Below are 16,951 nucleotides of genomic sequence, written 5' to 3'. Positions count from 1 at the left end.
AGACAGCACTTAAATTGATGAGAGAGACCAATTAAAGCCATGAGAATTTGTTTCATGAATATTTGAATAGCCAGGCAGAATTTTGATAGTTAATCAAAAGCAAAATATACTATTTGGGAAACTTACCTGAAGCGGCACTTTCATTAGACATTAAAGAAGAATATTCCTCCATTTTGACGAGATTCTCCAACTCGAAAACAATCTGGTCTCTAAAATGAACCCACTGGAGCAATTGAACGCGAGTATCGTAAGAGAATTAGTTTGTAGTCCCCGAAATTCATGGACAGTGTACAAGGGGTTTTCCCCTGCTTCTCAACAACCATCATTCAGATATTAAAATTATCTTATCAGGGAATGATGTGCACATTCGTCATCATTAATATTTGAAATACACACAGGTGGGTCCTATCTGGATCCAAAGTGTACATAAGGTCTAGGATCATGTTTACCTTTGCTCAATAATAAAAAATAATAACCGGTACTATCGTCGACGGCCGTAGAAACATGTTATAGTACCGTGGAATAAAATTGCGTTATACTGTAGTGTTCAGAGCGTGTGGGGAAAGTGTAATTAATTAATTTTTATTAATGTGATAAATTTATTTAGGAACATGGGTCAACTATTGCAAAATGAGAATATTCTGTTTTTATAGGAGTAAGCGACAATTTTTACAACACAACTTCATGGACCTACACAATAACGATTGCCTATATATAATCGTCGTTCACATCACAAACGATACGCACTTACTTTTTTGTTTTCACGAACTAACAGTCTACAGGTACTTTGATATGAGCGACGATATATAAATAAGCTAAGTCTCGTTATTGGCATAGATGGTGGATTTTTTTTTTTGGTTTTGAGGAAACATAACTAAAAATTTTAAACCCAGCACTATGGGATGCTAGCATCCTAACCACCAAATCACAAATCGATTCTTATACATAGGCCTACATTATCTTCTCCATTCAAACTGTCAGGTATATGCCCATATACATCTTTGGGTTTCATGTACTTATACATGTGCCCAAAACAGTAAACTCTTCGTAAAAAGCAGATGTCTTCCAATCGACGGAGGTCTACTGAATTTCCTCAGAGGTAGTGCTGCATTAGGACTACCGCCTGCTACTGTGGGTCTCCAGCTAAATCCCTTATTCATTAGTACTGCTACTGTGGGTCTCCAGCTAAATCCCTTATTCATTACTTCTTTCAAGAGAGCCACTTCATAGATTTTAAATTCTTGGCAATCCTTATAAGGTAGCATCAGATTACTTACGTTTACTTTTCCTGATATAAATTTTAAATCGAATACTGTAGTATGCTACCCTCTTGTACCGATCTCATAACTCTATTAAAATTGGAGGGTCAGAGTATATCAGCTTCATTCGTCAGAGAGAGGCGACCGGATATTTTAAGGGGGGGGGGGGGCGGGCCAGGCCCCGGCCCATCCTTTTGGAAGGTAAAAAAAAAAATTTTAAATTAAGAAATAAAAAGAAAAAACGGTTATTTTCGGGCTTCTAGAACATAAAAATTCAGCTAGGGTTGTATTGTCTCGGTCCCACTTTCGCCCCTTCCCTCCCGCTTTTGGACATCTCTGGGTCTGCACCTGGCTACCGTATTGCCACCCATCCTCCCCCACCCACTTACCACCAACACGCTCAATTTACTTTGCTTTGATCTTCCGATATTAGTGTTCAATGAGGCAATCACAACCACAATAAAGCATCAACTACGAAATGTACATGTTTCCATACAGCTGTATAGCAATAATAACATTTTATTAAAAAATAAATAAAATCATATATTGTCTTTGATTCTTTATATTATTGTACACACAAACATATCTTTCATAATCATCATTTAAAATAGCCTATCTCTCATTTCAACATTTGTAGACATTAATTCAAAAGATATTATCATATCGTAACAAGTTCCAGAAGAAAGCTGAACCTGTAAGCATGGATCTAGCAAAGCACAACACGTTCATGATCAATACACTTTAACCAGACTAAGAATCTTGACTATGTTTGATCTGAATACGATAGATAAGTAACACACCTAATTTGAACACCAGTTTGACTGAATAGATTTACATAACGTATTTGACGGATTATTACTTACTATACTTATATTTTTCAAAAATTTAACATACGTGACTATCAAATTATCACGTGACTACTAAAAGGGAACGTAACACAATGGGCAAGACAATCTTATCTATCTTTGAAAAAAAAATCATGTAAAAAATTTAGTTACAAATAAAATGACAGGCTATTTACTTGATAATTAAATAACCTTTGATCACCTTTGAAAAAAATCGTTAGGTTATAAGAATGATAGACAGTGTTTAAGTAGGCCAACTATGATATAATCAATTAATTTTGCTGACCTAAAACCCAGTACAAATATACAAACTGTCCACGTGAAACTATGTTTGGTGAATGTTAATAAACATAAAGGAATGTCACTACTAACTGAGGTAAAGTTTGGAACCTAATTCTCCAACAACTTGTTCTTTTATTCATCCGTCTATCATGTTTCCATGCATTTCATCCATCCATCCACCCACCCATCTATTCGTTCATTCGCTCACTCACTCATGTATTTATTCACTCTAATATCCATCTATCCATATATTTTTAAAGAAACAAATGAACATTTCTCCTCAATTCATCTGAACAGAATGGTGAACCAAACGAGGGGGGAAACCGTAGAAATAACACATTACTGTCATTATTATTATTATAATTTTGTTATTATTACTGTATTAAAATTATAACTTGTTTATTACTTGGCTTGCAATAGACTGTGTTTACTTAATGTAATCCATAAAACAATACAGTAGTACTATATATTTACTAATTGATTCAATAAAATAATATATAACATTTTATCTTTAAAGACAAAACAAAAAAGACAAAAGAACCACCAAAAAAGAATATCTAATGGACTATGATTTTAAAGCAAGGCACACATTGTGTGACAGTCATCAATCAATGAAATGTGACGTGACGCACACATCAGATCGTTTTTAATGACAATTTCGCTTTGAGTGTCGCCCACTATAAGCAGGACCCTAACGCAGTGTGTTTAAAATATATCTGATTAAACAAAATCCTTCATCAGATAAAGGCTGATTTTGTTCTGAACATACATTAATTAGTTTTACAAATATTTGATAGTGTAGGTTTGTATTTAGTATTTCTGTGCATGGACAGCACAAATTGGATATTGGAGCATCTGGTACATCTATAAATGATAATGGTGATGATGAAGATGAAGAGGACGTAGAACATGAGGAGGATGATGATAATGATGAGGATGGTGTTGGTGAAGATGATGATAATGATAGTGAAAATGATGATGATTATAATGATAAATGTTAAAACATCTTTGAAAGAAAAACTGATGTATGTACCACTTCTGGCTTTTTAGCATTCTAGGTAAGTAATTAATAATATATTTCAATTCATTTGGGCACATTTGCCAACAACTGCCAACAGTGAACATAATCATAATAATTGGCAACTACTTAACACGACTTACCATATACACATGATGCTCTATATAAACAGAGCCTCATTACGAGGCTTAGTGACTGGAGCTACTTGTGACCATTGTTCTGGAAATATCACTTAATCATAAAAAATATTGCACTATAACAATAACATATTGTAACTACACTAGATAAAAGAATATGTCCAACAATTTCTGTTAACAGTTGTGCGCAAAATACACATAGAAAAGTCCACATTTGACTGATTTATGTCCCCACATTGAAACTGACGTCAATGATAAGATTGCGGTTGGAAATCTGCTTATATTAACTTGACTGTCAATGACATTCGTAAAACCACTGACATGAATATAATGGATTGTGAATAGACTAAATGATGCTGATGTAAAAAACAATACAACAGCTGAGTATTTATGTTAGATTAAAGGCATACTGTATCCTGCCTGCATTAAATAAAAAAAATTCTATGTAAACATTGATTTTCTCATTATTTTAAAGATATCATTCAACACCTGGAGAAGGACAATGGAGATGGAAAACAGTAAACAATGAAGACAGGCTTTACATGGGGAAATGTGTTGGATTAAAAAAAGATTAAATTCTCCTTTATTGTCTAATAATTGGACCTGCGGCAGAGTTAATCGAGGAGCAGAGTGATCAGAGTGCCTTATTAAATAAAATAAAATAAAAAAATAAGAAAGAAAGAAAAAGAAAAAACTGATCGCCAAAAACGCCTAAGAGGTTATTTTCGGGCAACACAAAAAATTTTGTGGGGGCATGAATTCGGACCCGTAGGGTAGTATTATCTTGATAGGCCCCACTTTCAGCCATCTCTGCATCTGCCCCGTACACTGATTCGAACAATTTAGCTTTTGCTTATTCATAGACTTCTTACTATATAAATATTTGTATAGATATCCTAATAATTAAAATTTTATATGCAAAGAAAATAGGAATGATTTAATTTATTGGTCTGTTAATTGGCCAGGAATTATTTATTTTTTGGTTTAAATATTTTAAATGTCAATGCCCCGGTTTTACGGGTCAGCAAGGAATACATCTTTATTTAACTTGTTAATACATAAATAATAATATATTACTATGGATGATAGATATTTGTGGCAAAGACAAGCCAAACCAGTCACTCGTCGCAAATCGTGTGTCAGAGATAATGGTCAAAACATGTTGGAATGTCAAAATTTTTAAAATATATTTTATTGCACTAAACTAACCATATAACTATACATCATGCTATGTTATTAGTTTCAACATTTTCAATGTTAAAACAACAATTTTTGATGATTTGCTGATGGTTTCTGATTTAAAAATGCCAGAAATCATAAACTTTATGGCTGATTTCTCAAATATTGTTCTTTAAACAGCTGTATGTTTAAATTCTTGTTACTTCATAACAAAATGTTGGATTTGAATGATTCTTTTACAATTTCATAGCTCTTATTTAACTGTTTAACTTTGTATTAATAACTTAATATTTTTTTCTACAAGGAGTGACTGGTTTGGTTTGTCTTTTCCAAATTTACTCTTTAAATTCATTCAAACAATGCAAGGAATGTAAATTAGATACGGGAAACAAGTAACACACAAAATTATGATGAATATTGAGTAAACAATGTACACTGGAAAATATAAACAGCTACATATTTGTAATGAACTTGACTTATATACTTTTCAGGTACTTAGCTTGATATTTAACACCAGCCAAATGGGAGCCATATAGTGGACAAAGGCTATGACAAGTTGCAAGTGGCCAGGCACATGTGTTTACCTAATTTTGTCATTATCCATGACAGAATATATTAACTATATTCATTCTTGACAAAGGCACTGGTTTGACTATCCATGAAGATGTCCTGCTGTTGAGTTATGTTGTCCTACCAAGTGATAATATTGCGCCACTTCTTGCAGATGTATTATTTAGTTCAAAGTTTATTTTCCATTTATTGGCTAAGAAACCGGCTTCAACTCAAAAAGCAAGAATCCACACTTTGATTCTTGCTATATGACTTGCGATTGTTCATGATCAATGGTGGGATGGTGAGCATGAACAGTAATCTGGGCCTTTTGTGATCCACTCGCAGAGTTGTTCCCTGGACTGTCCATGCGATCTCTACCTTCAGGAGAGGGCCTCATTGATTGTAGGTTAAACTGCTCACCAAGGAATGCTCGGAGCTCTTGGCCTAGCTTTCTGTCGTTCTCTTTAATCCAATCCTGTGTAACATCATATGTAATCATTTTTTAATTTTTCGCATTTTAAATGCAAAAAAGGAGTGAAGAACCGCATTAAAATTATTTTATGAAAATATTTAAAATTTTAATTTGATTTAAACATTATAATACCACAACTACCAACACATTGGAAAAAAATAAAATGCTTTTTGAAAATATGCATACTTATTATTATATGTGATGACACTGCCATTTCATGTGACATTTCCATCACATGATATGATATATCAATCACATGATCATCAATGTACTCCATAACCCTTACTTAGGCGAGACTTTTTTATACCTTGTTTAGCAAACTTACCTTTTTAAAGATTATCAAAGGAGGGCGGAAAAAAACAAAACAACATTTGATCTCTCATTTAGCAAAATGGTTTTGCCAAAAACCATCTACGTGGAGGAGAAAATAAAAATAAGATTGAACTAATGAATTAAACAGTGTAATAATGAGATTGCCAAAAACCATCTACGCGGAGGAGAAAATAAAAATAAGATTGTACTAATGAATTAAACAGTGTAATGAAGAGATTGATAAATGCTTTAAATTCATATAAGACAAAAATATATATCTTATTTAGAGATTTCAGCGAAGGGGAAGCAATAATAAAAACACACATTTTTTTTTTTTTAAATGAAACTTCTAATTTTTTCTTAGCGGATGGTGCGCTAAATGGCCAAAAACATAATAATTTTCTTATTCAAAACCACCATTTTTGGCGATCGGATGGTTCACTAAAAAAGGTATAAAAATAGTCTCACCTTAATATAAAATATCAAGGAAATGGTATATAAATGTTTACAAATGTAAAATGCAAAATTAACTAAAAGTAAATTAAAAACAATGATAGAGTAGCCTGGAACTAAAATGAAAGCAGAAAAATGATAACTTGAAAACCAAAACAAAAATTACAAGTTAAACAAAACTAAAGGAAAGGTATTACTTTATATTCATATAATATATATAATTAAACAATGCTTTATGAGGTTAACCACATCTAGTCTTATAAAGCTAATTATTAAACTAGATACACCTCAACATAGATGTGTTATACAAGTGCAGGAACGCTACTGTGCCAGCTGCCAGTCAATTTACAGTATGGATTACATTAAAGGAGTACATTCCCAGGTACATTCATAAACAAAGAACACATAGAAGAATTCTTACCATTTGTATTATCTTTCTCTTCTGTGGTGTTCCCTCTGTTGTATTTATACTGCATCCGAAATATAAATGCTTCAAGGATGAATGCAACAATTATGGTAACAACCACCTAAAAAAAAAAAATAAAACAATAAAAGACAATTACAAAGATTTAAAGACAACAAATTTAAAATTGTTTATGTGAAATTTTGCACAAAACTTTGATAAAGTCATAAAATATTAAAATGTAATACAAATTATTATTATTTTACATTTAATAACTTTAGAATAGTATATATCTATAGAGTTGAACAGCTTGGTAGTTAAGATGCTTGCCTTCCAATTCCAGGATCCTGGGTTCTAATCCTGTCACAGTAACAGGATTTTTTTCTCACAACAAAAACAACTCATAATGAGAGCATCTTGTGTTTATATTTGTCTTGTGAAGGGACATGTCACTTTGAATAGTGACTAAGTTCACTACTTGACAATCCTTGGCCTTCGGCCTCAAACCAGTCAATAATAATAATAATATTATAACATATTATCATTAATTATTATTAATAAGTTTCCTTTAAACTATTGGAAGCAATAGAATTTTGATGTATAAGTATTATAGTACAACTGAAACAAAAACTGCTTCAAACTTCAGTGTGTTTACACAGGTTACATTTGATTGCACATACTGTAAATGAAGAGTTACAAAATGCACTTTCCAACCCGTGTCTAAAACATAACTGTAAGAAAACTTTAACTTTCAGTTTTTAAATGAATTTTGAATTTTGTCATATGATAGACTTTTGTTTGACTACGTGGAATGACAATAGTTATAATTATAATATTTCAACTGGAATCAAAGTGCAAAAAGAAATTTGAATCAAGTAAAATAATCCGTCTTTGATTGGTTGTTGTATGGTGTGTTTAAGTGTTAAAGTGGTGTTTTATTGATTTGATTGAATTTTTTATTTTGAGAATTTGTAAAATTTTTCCTAGGTTTTTATTTCAATTATTCTGGTTTATGTGATGAAATTGTCCGTGTTAATGAAACTGTTCTGTTGTTTTAAAGTTATTGTACCATTTTACTTCTCTGTTCCGGATGTTTTCTGAATAATTGAATTGAATAAATTTTCAGAGTAATCTTGTATAACAACCATAAAGTCCTCTATCTCTCTCTTTCTCTCAAGAATCTGTTCATTTATCTTTTTATAGAAATTCTGTAATAAACAATATTTGTTTTAAAAACCTAGTTCACCTGAGCGTTAGAGTATTCCCCCATGTAGTGGCGTATTCTAGGGGAACCCAGTCGGCCCGGGCCCCCGTAAATATATCAAAATTATTTTTAATGGAGAAAAAACTGAAAATTATATTCAAATCATGAGAGTGCCATTTCCGGCCATCTAGAGGCGGTGTAATCTTAATTTTTCTTACCTCAGCCACAACCATGGTGGGGTGAGGTGTCTGTCTGTGATGGTTCCGCTCTGGGCAACCTCTATTTTGAATTTCTGGATCCACCACTGCAAGGACCACTCCATCTGTGCGAAGGTCAGGGAAAATCCTGGATCCGCACCTGCTACACAACTCTCCTGAACTCTCTCTCATTCTTTAATGATTCTACTCTCTCATTCTTGAAATTACAACTAAAATCCCACTTCAAATTTATTCATTAATCCTCTTCTTATTCCGTTGCTTTCTGCTGCCTGGTGTCTTACTTAATTACTTATTTATTTTTTCTTGTTCGTTTCTTGTACATTTTTTTGTATTGTATTATTGTACTGTACACAGAGGGCCTCTTCTAGGTGCTGTAAGAGTTACCCTCTTAAAACATAGTAAAATAAATAAATAAACAAACTTTCACAAAAAGAATATTAGATAAATTTTTCAATCAAAACGTACCATGCTTGAGAGATAGAACACAATAAAATAGACTCTGCTCCATTCACCCTTCACTTCGGCAACACCACTCTAAAAAGATTTTAAAAATGTTTTAATATTCTAATGTGCAACCTCCAATTTGAGACCCCTTTAATTCGAGACCACTTTTGCAAAAACCAAATAATCAATCTTTTAACACAAAGGTCCAAAAGGGGGTCTTGAATTGAGTAGTGAACTGCTTATTTTTTTTAAGCAAGGATCCGAGCATCAGCTTCAGGGGTAGCTGGAAATGTTATCCATGAGCAACGAACCAAACAATTTACAACAGAAGTAGTAAGGAAAACATATGAAATGAATTTATAATTACCATAGTGATATGCCAGTTGTTTACAACGGTGAGTTCAAATAAGGTTACTGTAAATACAAAATATTAATATTTATTTTTTATCATGTAAAATGAATAGCATTCCTTTGGCATGTTTTTCTAAATCTGGGAACTGTTCCCTGTTCTAAATGTAATTTTATTTTATAAGAATTTTCACACCCAAACCGAAAGTGCAGTGATTTATGTTCTGTTAGCAGGAATGGATATCACATAGTACCCGAGTCTCTATTGGCAAACATTGTAGTAAATGGATACAGAATTCACCATACACAATATGCAGCCCTCAGCTCAAGGGCATCATTACAGTTCCTATAATCATGCATGTAATTTAGTCAAAAACATATTTCCTTACAGTCCATTCTATCCTTATGTAACCAGTTACATTACTGAGTTGGAGAGAGGCAAATTTATATATTAAATGTCTTGTTTAAACACAAGCAATGTGACTAGGAACAGACTAGAACTCATGACCATCAGGATGGAAGCCTAATGCTTTACTACCATGCCACGCATGCTTCTTATTGTCAAATACTAGATGAACATATTGATTATATTATAGATGTTCTACAAATTATTAATCAATTATTCAATTATACCTCAAGTACAGTTAATAAAAAATGTCAATTTCTATACAATAAAATCTAAAAAATTGATAACAAGTAAAAATGCTTACCATAACTATATATAATGTCATTAAAGTTATTTAAATAAAAAAATTCCATAAATTGAGATGAATTGCTGTAGTAATTAGCAAAAGACGTATTCCTAAAAAAAAAAGAAATATCATTACTGGAAATAATGGTATGAGAAACAAAAACCAGATACAGATCTAGATTCAGAATAATTGTCATGAAAAAACTGAAGTCATCACAGAAAATGTTGGACAATTGAATGGTTTTGAAGAGGTATAGTAGGGCCGCCACAACCTACATAGCCCGAACAATAGAACTGGTTTAAAACTCTTCTCGTTCACAGTTCGGTTGGTAGAACCAAGTAGGATAAATCTCAAAACATGAAACCCAGTTACATTTCTGGCTTGTGTACATTTCTGGCTCATGTGAATTTTAAAGGACCCAGTGTATCTTTCAGTAGAGTAGGGGGTTAGCCACTGTTCTGATCTATGTCATCTATGATGCCACTGATCACCACCATATGCAATTCAGTGCAATGATGCTGCAAGTTATAGGTTAATTGCCTACCTTTACATTACATTTAAAAAGTTGGGGCTACAACACTGATACTGATTATAATCTAATCACAATAATTATATTATTTATCACTTTCATTACCTATATAATAAAGTAATAACTTACTGGCAACAGTTCTCCAGTGGAAGGTAATGAAAGAGTTCCATTCCAATGATCGCGTAGAAGTAATACATGATGACAAGCACAATGCAAACACTGTGAAAGAATATAAAAAAGATATAACAAAATATAACAAAGATATAGGGAAAGATACAACAATTATAATAAAATATAACAAAATATAACACTAACAAGCTATACAAATATAAATAAGGTCTAAAAAAATATAACAAATATATAACAATAAATAACAGATATACAACAAAAATAAATATATAACAGATATAACAAATACATAACAAAACTATAACAGATATACAAATATAACAAGCATGAAACAAAATATAACAGATGTATAACAAAAGACACCTCTACTGCTGCATAACACAGTTTTGGAATGTTTAGGCAATTTCTAAGTGTGTGGGCTTTCTTTTCTAATGTTTTGAATGCTTGTTATGATAATCGGGAAAGGTAAAATACAGGAAAAGACAATTGGACCCTTTGGTTATAATAAATATGCCTACCTCCACAACCTTGGAAGCAAGACGTAGGATGTTGCCAAGACATCGCGGTAACGCTTCTTTACTTTGAATAATCTGTATTATAAAAAAAATATGAATACCTATATGTACAGTAAGTATATATACACAAAAATAAGCAAAGTAGAGTGAATGAAGATAGTTTTTTCAGACTACAGTAGAACTTGATGTATAAAGTATTCAGTTTTTCATTTGAATATTTTAAGGGCTGATTATGGTATATTATATATTTTGTGATAATATTGAGCCTGCATCAATATATATCTGTAGTAATCCACTGGATAGTTGATTTAGATTTCTTTTTGGATTTCCTGTCTCCTTGTCATTTTTTATGTGAATCGTTGTACTTTTCTGCTGTTTTATGAGAAGAATAAATGAAATAAAAAAAATTAAAAGTTAACATTTCTCCTTTTCAAACTCTTAAACAAAAATTATGGAACATAAATTAATAAATAAGACTAAAAGATCAAAAACATTTATTGTCTTTGAAAGAAATATTTGAACACCACGCATTCCACAGGATTTGGTATGTTACATATTTTGTATGACTGATTGATTTATTTGATTGATTAAATACATAATTCATTACCTTAGCAGTCTTAAAGGCCTTAGCACCACCACATAGTAAAGGTCGGTATCAACAATGGTTGTCAAAACACCGAAGATGGCTGATACGGTGATTACAAAATCAAAGCTGATGACAGAAAAACAAGATTGTAATCATAAATATTTTTGATCTTAAACAATAAATTTTAAGACCTACGGGGAGAAGCTTTTTGCTTTACAATTGTGGAATTTCCTGCCTGCCATAATCTGTGAGCCTGCTACTTTGGTCAAGTTTAGGTCATTTTTTGCCACCCTCCAATTCATTTACATTTGGTCTGTGCATGTGTTTAGTTAGACTTCAACATAAAGCAATTGCTTATTGTTTTGTGCTACAAAAGTCAACAAATGACAATATTATTATTCCTATTCTAAGATTCTAAGACCTGTCCAGACTGTCAAACCTCATGTGACATGCCTAAATATGGTCATGATGACATCACATCATGACCATATATAGGCACATCATGACTATATTTGATAGACTGGACCAAGCTTCAGATTTCAAAAATATTTAATGGTAAACTCACCAAAACATATTAGTTTATTATTATTATGATGATGATTATTATTATTATTGTTACTAAAAACTACCTTAAAGAGAACTTAGACGATTGGAGAAATTAGAGAACAATTACAAAAAATGATGTTAAGGGGGAAATAACATGAAATTAAGGGAAAAAAACACAAAAGATATTCCCTGAGTTACCACTACTATAGTCATTATTACTACTATAACCTATTTTCGCCACTACTGCTGCCACCACTGCTATTACTATTACAGGCCCGCAGCGTGGGGCGGAGGGGGTTAAGGGGGTTACGACACACCGCCCAAAAACTGGAGAAGGTTGCATTTAAAAACGAAAAATTGATATTCGTAGACATATTTACAATGTTCTCCAGAGTATCGGAGATCATACAAGCCAAAGAGTCCACTTTCCACAGAAACGAACCTCCCAAAAAATAAGTCACGCTATCATTAGAATGCATTCAATTTTGTGAAACAAACTTACACATTCCATCCAGATCTGAAGTAGCCTTTTACACCAAAGCCAATTATTTTTAAGAGGCACTCAGCACCATAAACTAATAAGATAATAAAAGTGATTATGATAACAATACTAATGGTAATTATAGCAATATTAATAACAATATTAATAACAACTTTCACTAAGAAAGTAACAAAAGAACAAAGAAAATGTACTTGTACGTTAAAAGAACGTTCTATTAATTTGAGATATATAATAGTCAGGTAATATTTAAATATGCAAATATGGTATTAATATAATTATAGAAAATTTTAAACAATAAATTTAAAAATGTACTTACTGCCAACAAATAACCAGTCATACCAGGTCACTTGGCTTAACTGTTCTTTAATGTAGTCAGAATCATGATTATCTTTATAAATAAAATAATGAGAATATTATAATGAGCATGTGGCAGATATTATTAAACAGATCCAGTATAAAGCACTGCCTAGACTGAACTCCGACAAAAACCACGCGATATGCCTAAATATGGTCATGATTACATCACATCATGACCATATATAGCCACATCATGACTATATATGGGCATACAATCGTTTTTCTTGTCAAAGAAAATTTGACAGTGTGGACAAAGCTTTAAGCTCTGTATTTCAACCAGAAGATTTAAAGGATTTGAAAATTTAACAATCGTAGGATTAAGTTAGAGCAAGCATTGAGTAATAAACATGAATTACAATAAATGATGTAAATCAAATGTAAAGATCATAAGATACACATAAATCATGTAACGATATGGTATTTAAAAAAAAATTTAGTTAATAAAAAAATGTATTACAAAAATGATATACACTCGAGCTTGATTCTGCAACCTCTCACTATCAGGTGCTTGATAGTGAAAGGTTGCGAAGAATGGCCAGAAGCACACTTTTCCAACAAATTTTGTTAAAGAGCTTGATATGATTCTACCACCACTTGTTCTTACATGTGTGCACTGTTTCTAATAATCTATTTATTTCTTCACCTATTCATTTCTTATTTATTCAAGAAAATAAAACAAATAAAGAACAATATAATAATTTATGTACGGATAACATTGACTCAATGTAATCTTATAAAAAACTTATTTGTCTGGAAAGGTCATTGTTTCTTGATCGAATTAGTGAACTTATAGGGCCATAATCTATCAGGGCAATTGCCTCATCCAATTGGTTACATACTACTACAGCCATAATTAGTAAGGGCCATAGTATCATCCGATTGGTTAGGTAATATATAGTCATAGTCAGTATAGGGTCATTGTCTCATTTGATTGGTCAAACTTGCATGGCTAACATCATCTTTTAACAATTGACTGGTCAGAAGCCTGGCTAACATCAGACTGGCTAACATGGTCCTAACAATGGCACAACAACCTGACACTCTAGCTGACTTACGTGATATGAGGATGGTTCGCACAAAAAACAGGATGCCATTGGCAGCTATCACTAAGTCTGTAATATATATCAATAATAGAATATACAAGTTATTGTTTATAAGAATAATAATATTCATACATATTTATACTCCTAAATTAACTGTCAAGATTTTGGAACTGTTTGGAGAAGTTACGCATTCTTAAGGCAAAGATTGCAGCTAAAAAAGTTTGAGTATGCTGAGCACATTCTGTGCAAGTCCTTTAAAGACTGATAATAAACGCATTGGAAGAGAAATAGAATAGAAAAGAAGCGTTGGAAAACATAACATGTTTAGATGACTTAAAGTTATTTTTTTTAATCTTAAATCTTTTTGTTTACTTTAAGCAATAACATCATTATTATTTATCATTTTTTTATTTTTTCATTTTACTATTATGATTATTTTTTTTAATAACTATATTATCACATTTTTATAGTGCCCTACACTTGAATTTCTGGTATGTAGTCACTTTCAGTGAAAATAAAAAAATGTTTATTAAGGAAAATAAAACAGATCTTAAACACCAAACAAGACCTCCACTGCTATTTTTATGACAAATATAGTTAAAAAATGCTTACAAATAAAGACGTTGAAAACTTTGGAAGTTACAAGTCGATAAATGCATCTAAATGGACAATCCAATGGCCTTAGAAGGTTCTCAAACCAAAGTCTCTGGTCTCGTTTTGACGCCCAGCTCAGTCTAGTTACTTCGTATACATCGTAGAACTCATCTAGGCTGAGAATTCCTGACTCGGATTTATCAAGGGTTTTGAATGCCAGCAGTATAGCATGTTTCTTCAAACTCGGCCGGTAATAACGCAGAAGGCCTTGGAAATGAGTGAAGCTGAGTTTACCGTAGTGCTGTGGAGATTGTAATAATTATAATGAAAATATCAAAATATTTTTCATAATTACTGTTTTGTATTGTATTGTGTTAGAACTGTGAGAAAAGAATTTGCAGAAGCAAGAACACAGCTATGGTGGCTTACAGACATCAAGAAGCCCCAGTTTGTCTTGTTGAGCACATTACAAGAAAGAAGGAAATTTCATTTATTTTAATTCTATATTTTTGCAAAAAGCATACATAAAAATACATTAAAAACAAGATTTTTATTATTTGAGAATTCCCAAAAGAGAACAATCAAGTGGCTTTTCCTTCCCTGATCATCTTTACATAAAATTATACATACATAATAATAACCTAATAAAACAAGGAGCTATTGGGTGTGTATTATAAAACAATGCATAATCTTACTATAATCAATGGTATATTATAACATGTATATTATATAATCTTTACTACTTCTTCTTATGTACAGTATGTCAGGCAACATAAAACTTAAAATAAATACTTCTTATTTTTTTATTTTTATTTATTAAACGTATTTACTTTTTTATAATGTCATCGAAGTTAATACATAATTATTACTGTATTCTACAGACCACATTTTTAAAAAGGTAAAACCGGGAAAAGTAGGAGAATACATACCTTGCGACTGCATAGCAGACGAAACGCTTTAGCAGCACCTGTTCTTTTGTGCATAAATAGCTTCTTAAACTTATTCTTCTCAATTCCTGTAAACGTGTCGTATACAACAGCAAGAAGCTAAAAACAAATTATAAAAATAACCAAGAAATGTAAGCATGATAATACATATAACAGTGGTTACTAAAAACAATACAGTTCCCCAATGGGAATATGCCCTGCTAACAATAATAACAACTAGATTTGAACTCGTCACTGAAGGAAGGTGATCCGCCGCACTTTGACCCACGAGGAAGTGTGCGTGGTGCGGATTGAACAATATTTAAATGCTGATAATGGCAAAATACGCTAATTTAGTTTGTTAAAAAAGAATTTTGAGCATTTTAAAAGATTTACTCATGCGTACGCGCACGTCATGACGCACGTACGCATCTTAATGTCACTGTTGTCTCCTGATATGAGATATATATGTATCAACTTTCATTGACAAACGCCTGTTGGTGAAGGAGTAATGATCATTCATAGTATTTCTCATATATAAAAATTCAGTTTTTTTACTTCAGATGGCAATATGGTGACTCATGTGCTTTTAGAATATGTAATAAAAATTGGGGGTCACCTTTCATCCTAAGGAGCTATATTTGATTATAAATAGGCATAATTATAAGCATATGTAATTTTTGATGCACGCGTACGCGCACGTTAAGACGCACAAACAAAAAAGTAAGATACCTAACATTACACCTTGACCTGATGTATAACCTATTTAATATTATTCAGAAATGACGAATGGTTAAGATGATATGACGTCATCAACGTTTTGATAAAAGAAATAATTATTTAAAAAAAATTCAGATGGCAATATGATGATGTCACAATGTCCGATCAGCTATTATGATATATAAAATCATATCTACAACTCATGTGCTTTCAGAATATGTAATAAAAGTTAGGGGTCACCTTTCATCCTAAGGAGCTACTGTATAACTGATTAAAAAAAAGACATGATATAAAATATATATTAATTTTGACGCACGCGAACGCTCGCGTTATTACGCGCGCACAAAAATATAATGTACATAACATTTAACTATGACCTGAAGTTTATACCCACTAAATATGATTCAGAAATCACGACTAATTAAGGTGATTATGGGGTCATCAAAGGCTTGACGAAAGAAAGATGAGGGGGGTAAGCAAATCCCTATATTTTGGCCATGATGACGTCATCAAAATGTAAAAAATGCCACATATATGAAAGAGAATTGGAAAGAGAGTTGGAAGACAATCGATCAAGAATAAGCGAGATACGCTCAAATTCGCATTTGTTAAAATGAGGTCATCGAAAATATTCAGTTTGTTGAATTCAGATGGCAATATGATGACGTCACAATGTCCATCAGCCA

At 32.0% G+C, this 16,951-nt stretch overlaps 2 protein-coding genes across 2 annotated transcripts in view; both read right to left on the bottom strand.

Moving 5' to 3' along the window:
* LOC117108873 (two pore calcium channel protein 1-like) overlaps positions 1–252 on the bottom strand; it is a 12,882-nt gene extending 12,630 nt beyond the window's left edge. The window contains exon 1 of the mRNA XM_033251035.1: positions 127–252. Within this exon, the coding sequence (XP_033106926.1) occupies positions 127–172 (46 nt within the window). The 5' untranslated portion in view covers positions 173–252. The remainder of the gene's footprint in view (positions 1–126) is intronic.
* Positions 253–6,459: 6,207 nt separating this feature from the next.
* Positions 6,460–16,951, bottom strand: part of LOC117108872 (two pore calcium channel protein 1-like) — a 21,613-nt gene continuing 11,121 nt past the window's right edge. Inside the window, exons 7-19 of the mRNA XM_033251034.1 lie at positions 15,549–15,665; positions 14,638–14,920; positions 14,038–14,094; positions 12,942–13,013; positions 12,626–12,698; positions 11,599–11,703; positions 10,995–11,066; positions 10,477–10,566; positions 9,837–9,928; positions 9,146–9,192; positions 8,800–8,868; positions 6,931–7,036; positions 6,460–6,497 (exon numbers count right to left, since the gene is read on the bottom strand). Coding sequence (XP_033106925.1) covers positions 6,460–6,497; positions 6,931–7,036; positions 8,800–8,868; positions 9,146–9,192; positions 9,837–9,928; positions 10,477–10,566; positions 10,995–11,066; positions 11,599–11,703; positions 12,626–12,698; positions 12,942–13,013; positions 14,038–14,094; positions 14,638–14,920; positions 15,549–15,665 — 1,221 coding nt within the window. The remainder of the gene's footprint in view (positions 6,498–6,930; positions 7,037–8,799; positions 8,869–9,145; positions 9,193–9,836; positions 9,929–10,476; positions 10,567–10,994; positions 11,067–11,598; positions 11,704–12,625; positions 12,699–12,941; positions 13,014–14,037; positions 14,095–14,637; positions 14,921–15,548; positions 15,666–16,951) is intronic.

The sequence above is a fragment of the Anneissia japonica genome, unplaced genomic scaffold (genome assembly GCF_011630105.1).
Source record: "Anneissia japonica isolate Jap-2015-1 unplaced genomic scaffold, ASM1163010v1 scaffold2617_len527014_cov191, whole genome shotgun sequence".
NCBI lineage: Eukaryota > Metazoa > Echinodermata > Crinoidea > Comatulida > Comatulidae > Anneissia > Anneissia japonica.
The sequence above is the reverse complement of the archived record's forward strand: the minus strand, read 5'-3'. Positions and strand labels throughout refer to the sequence as shown.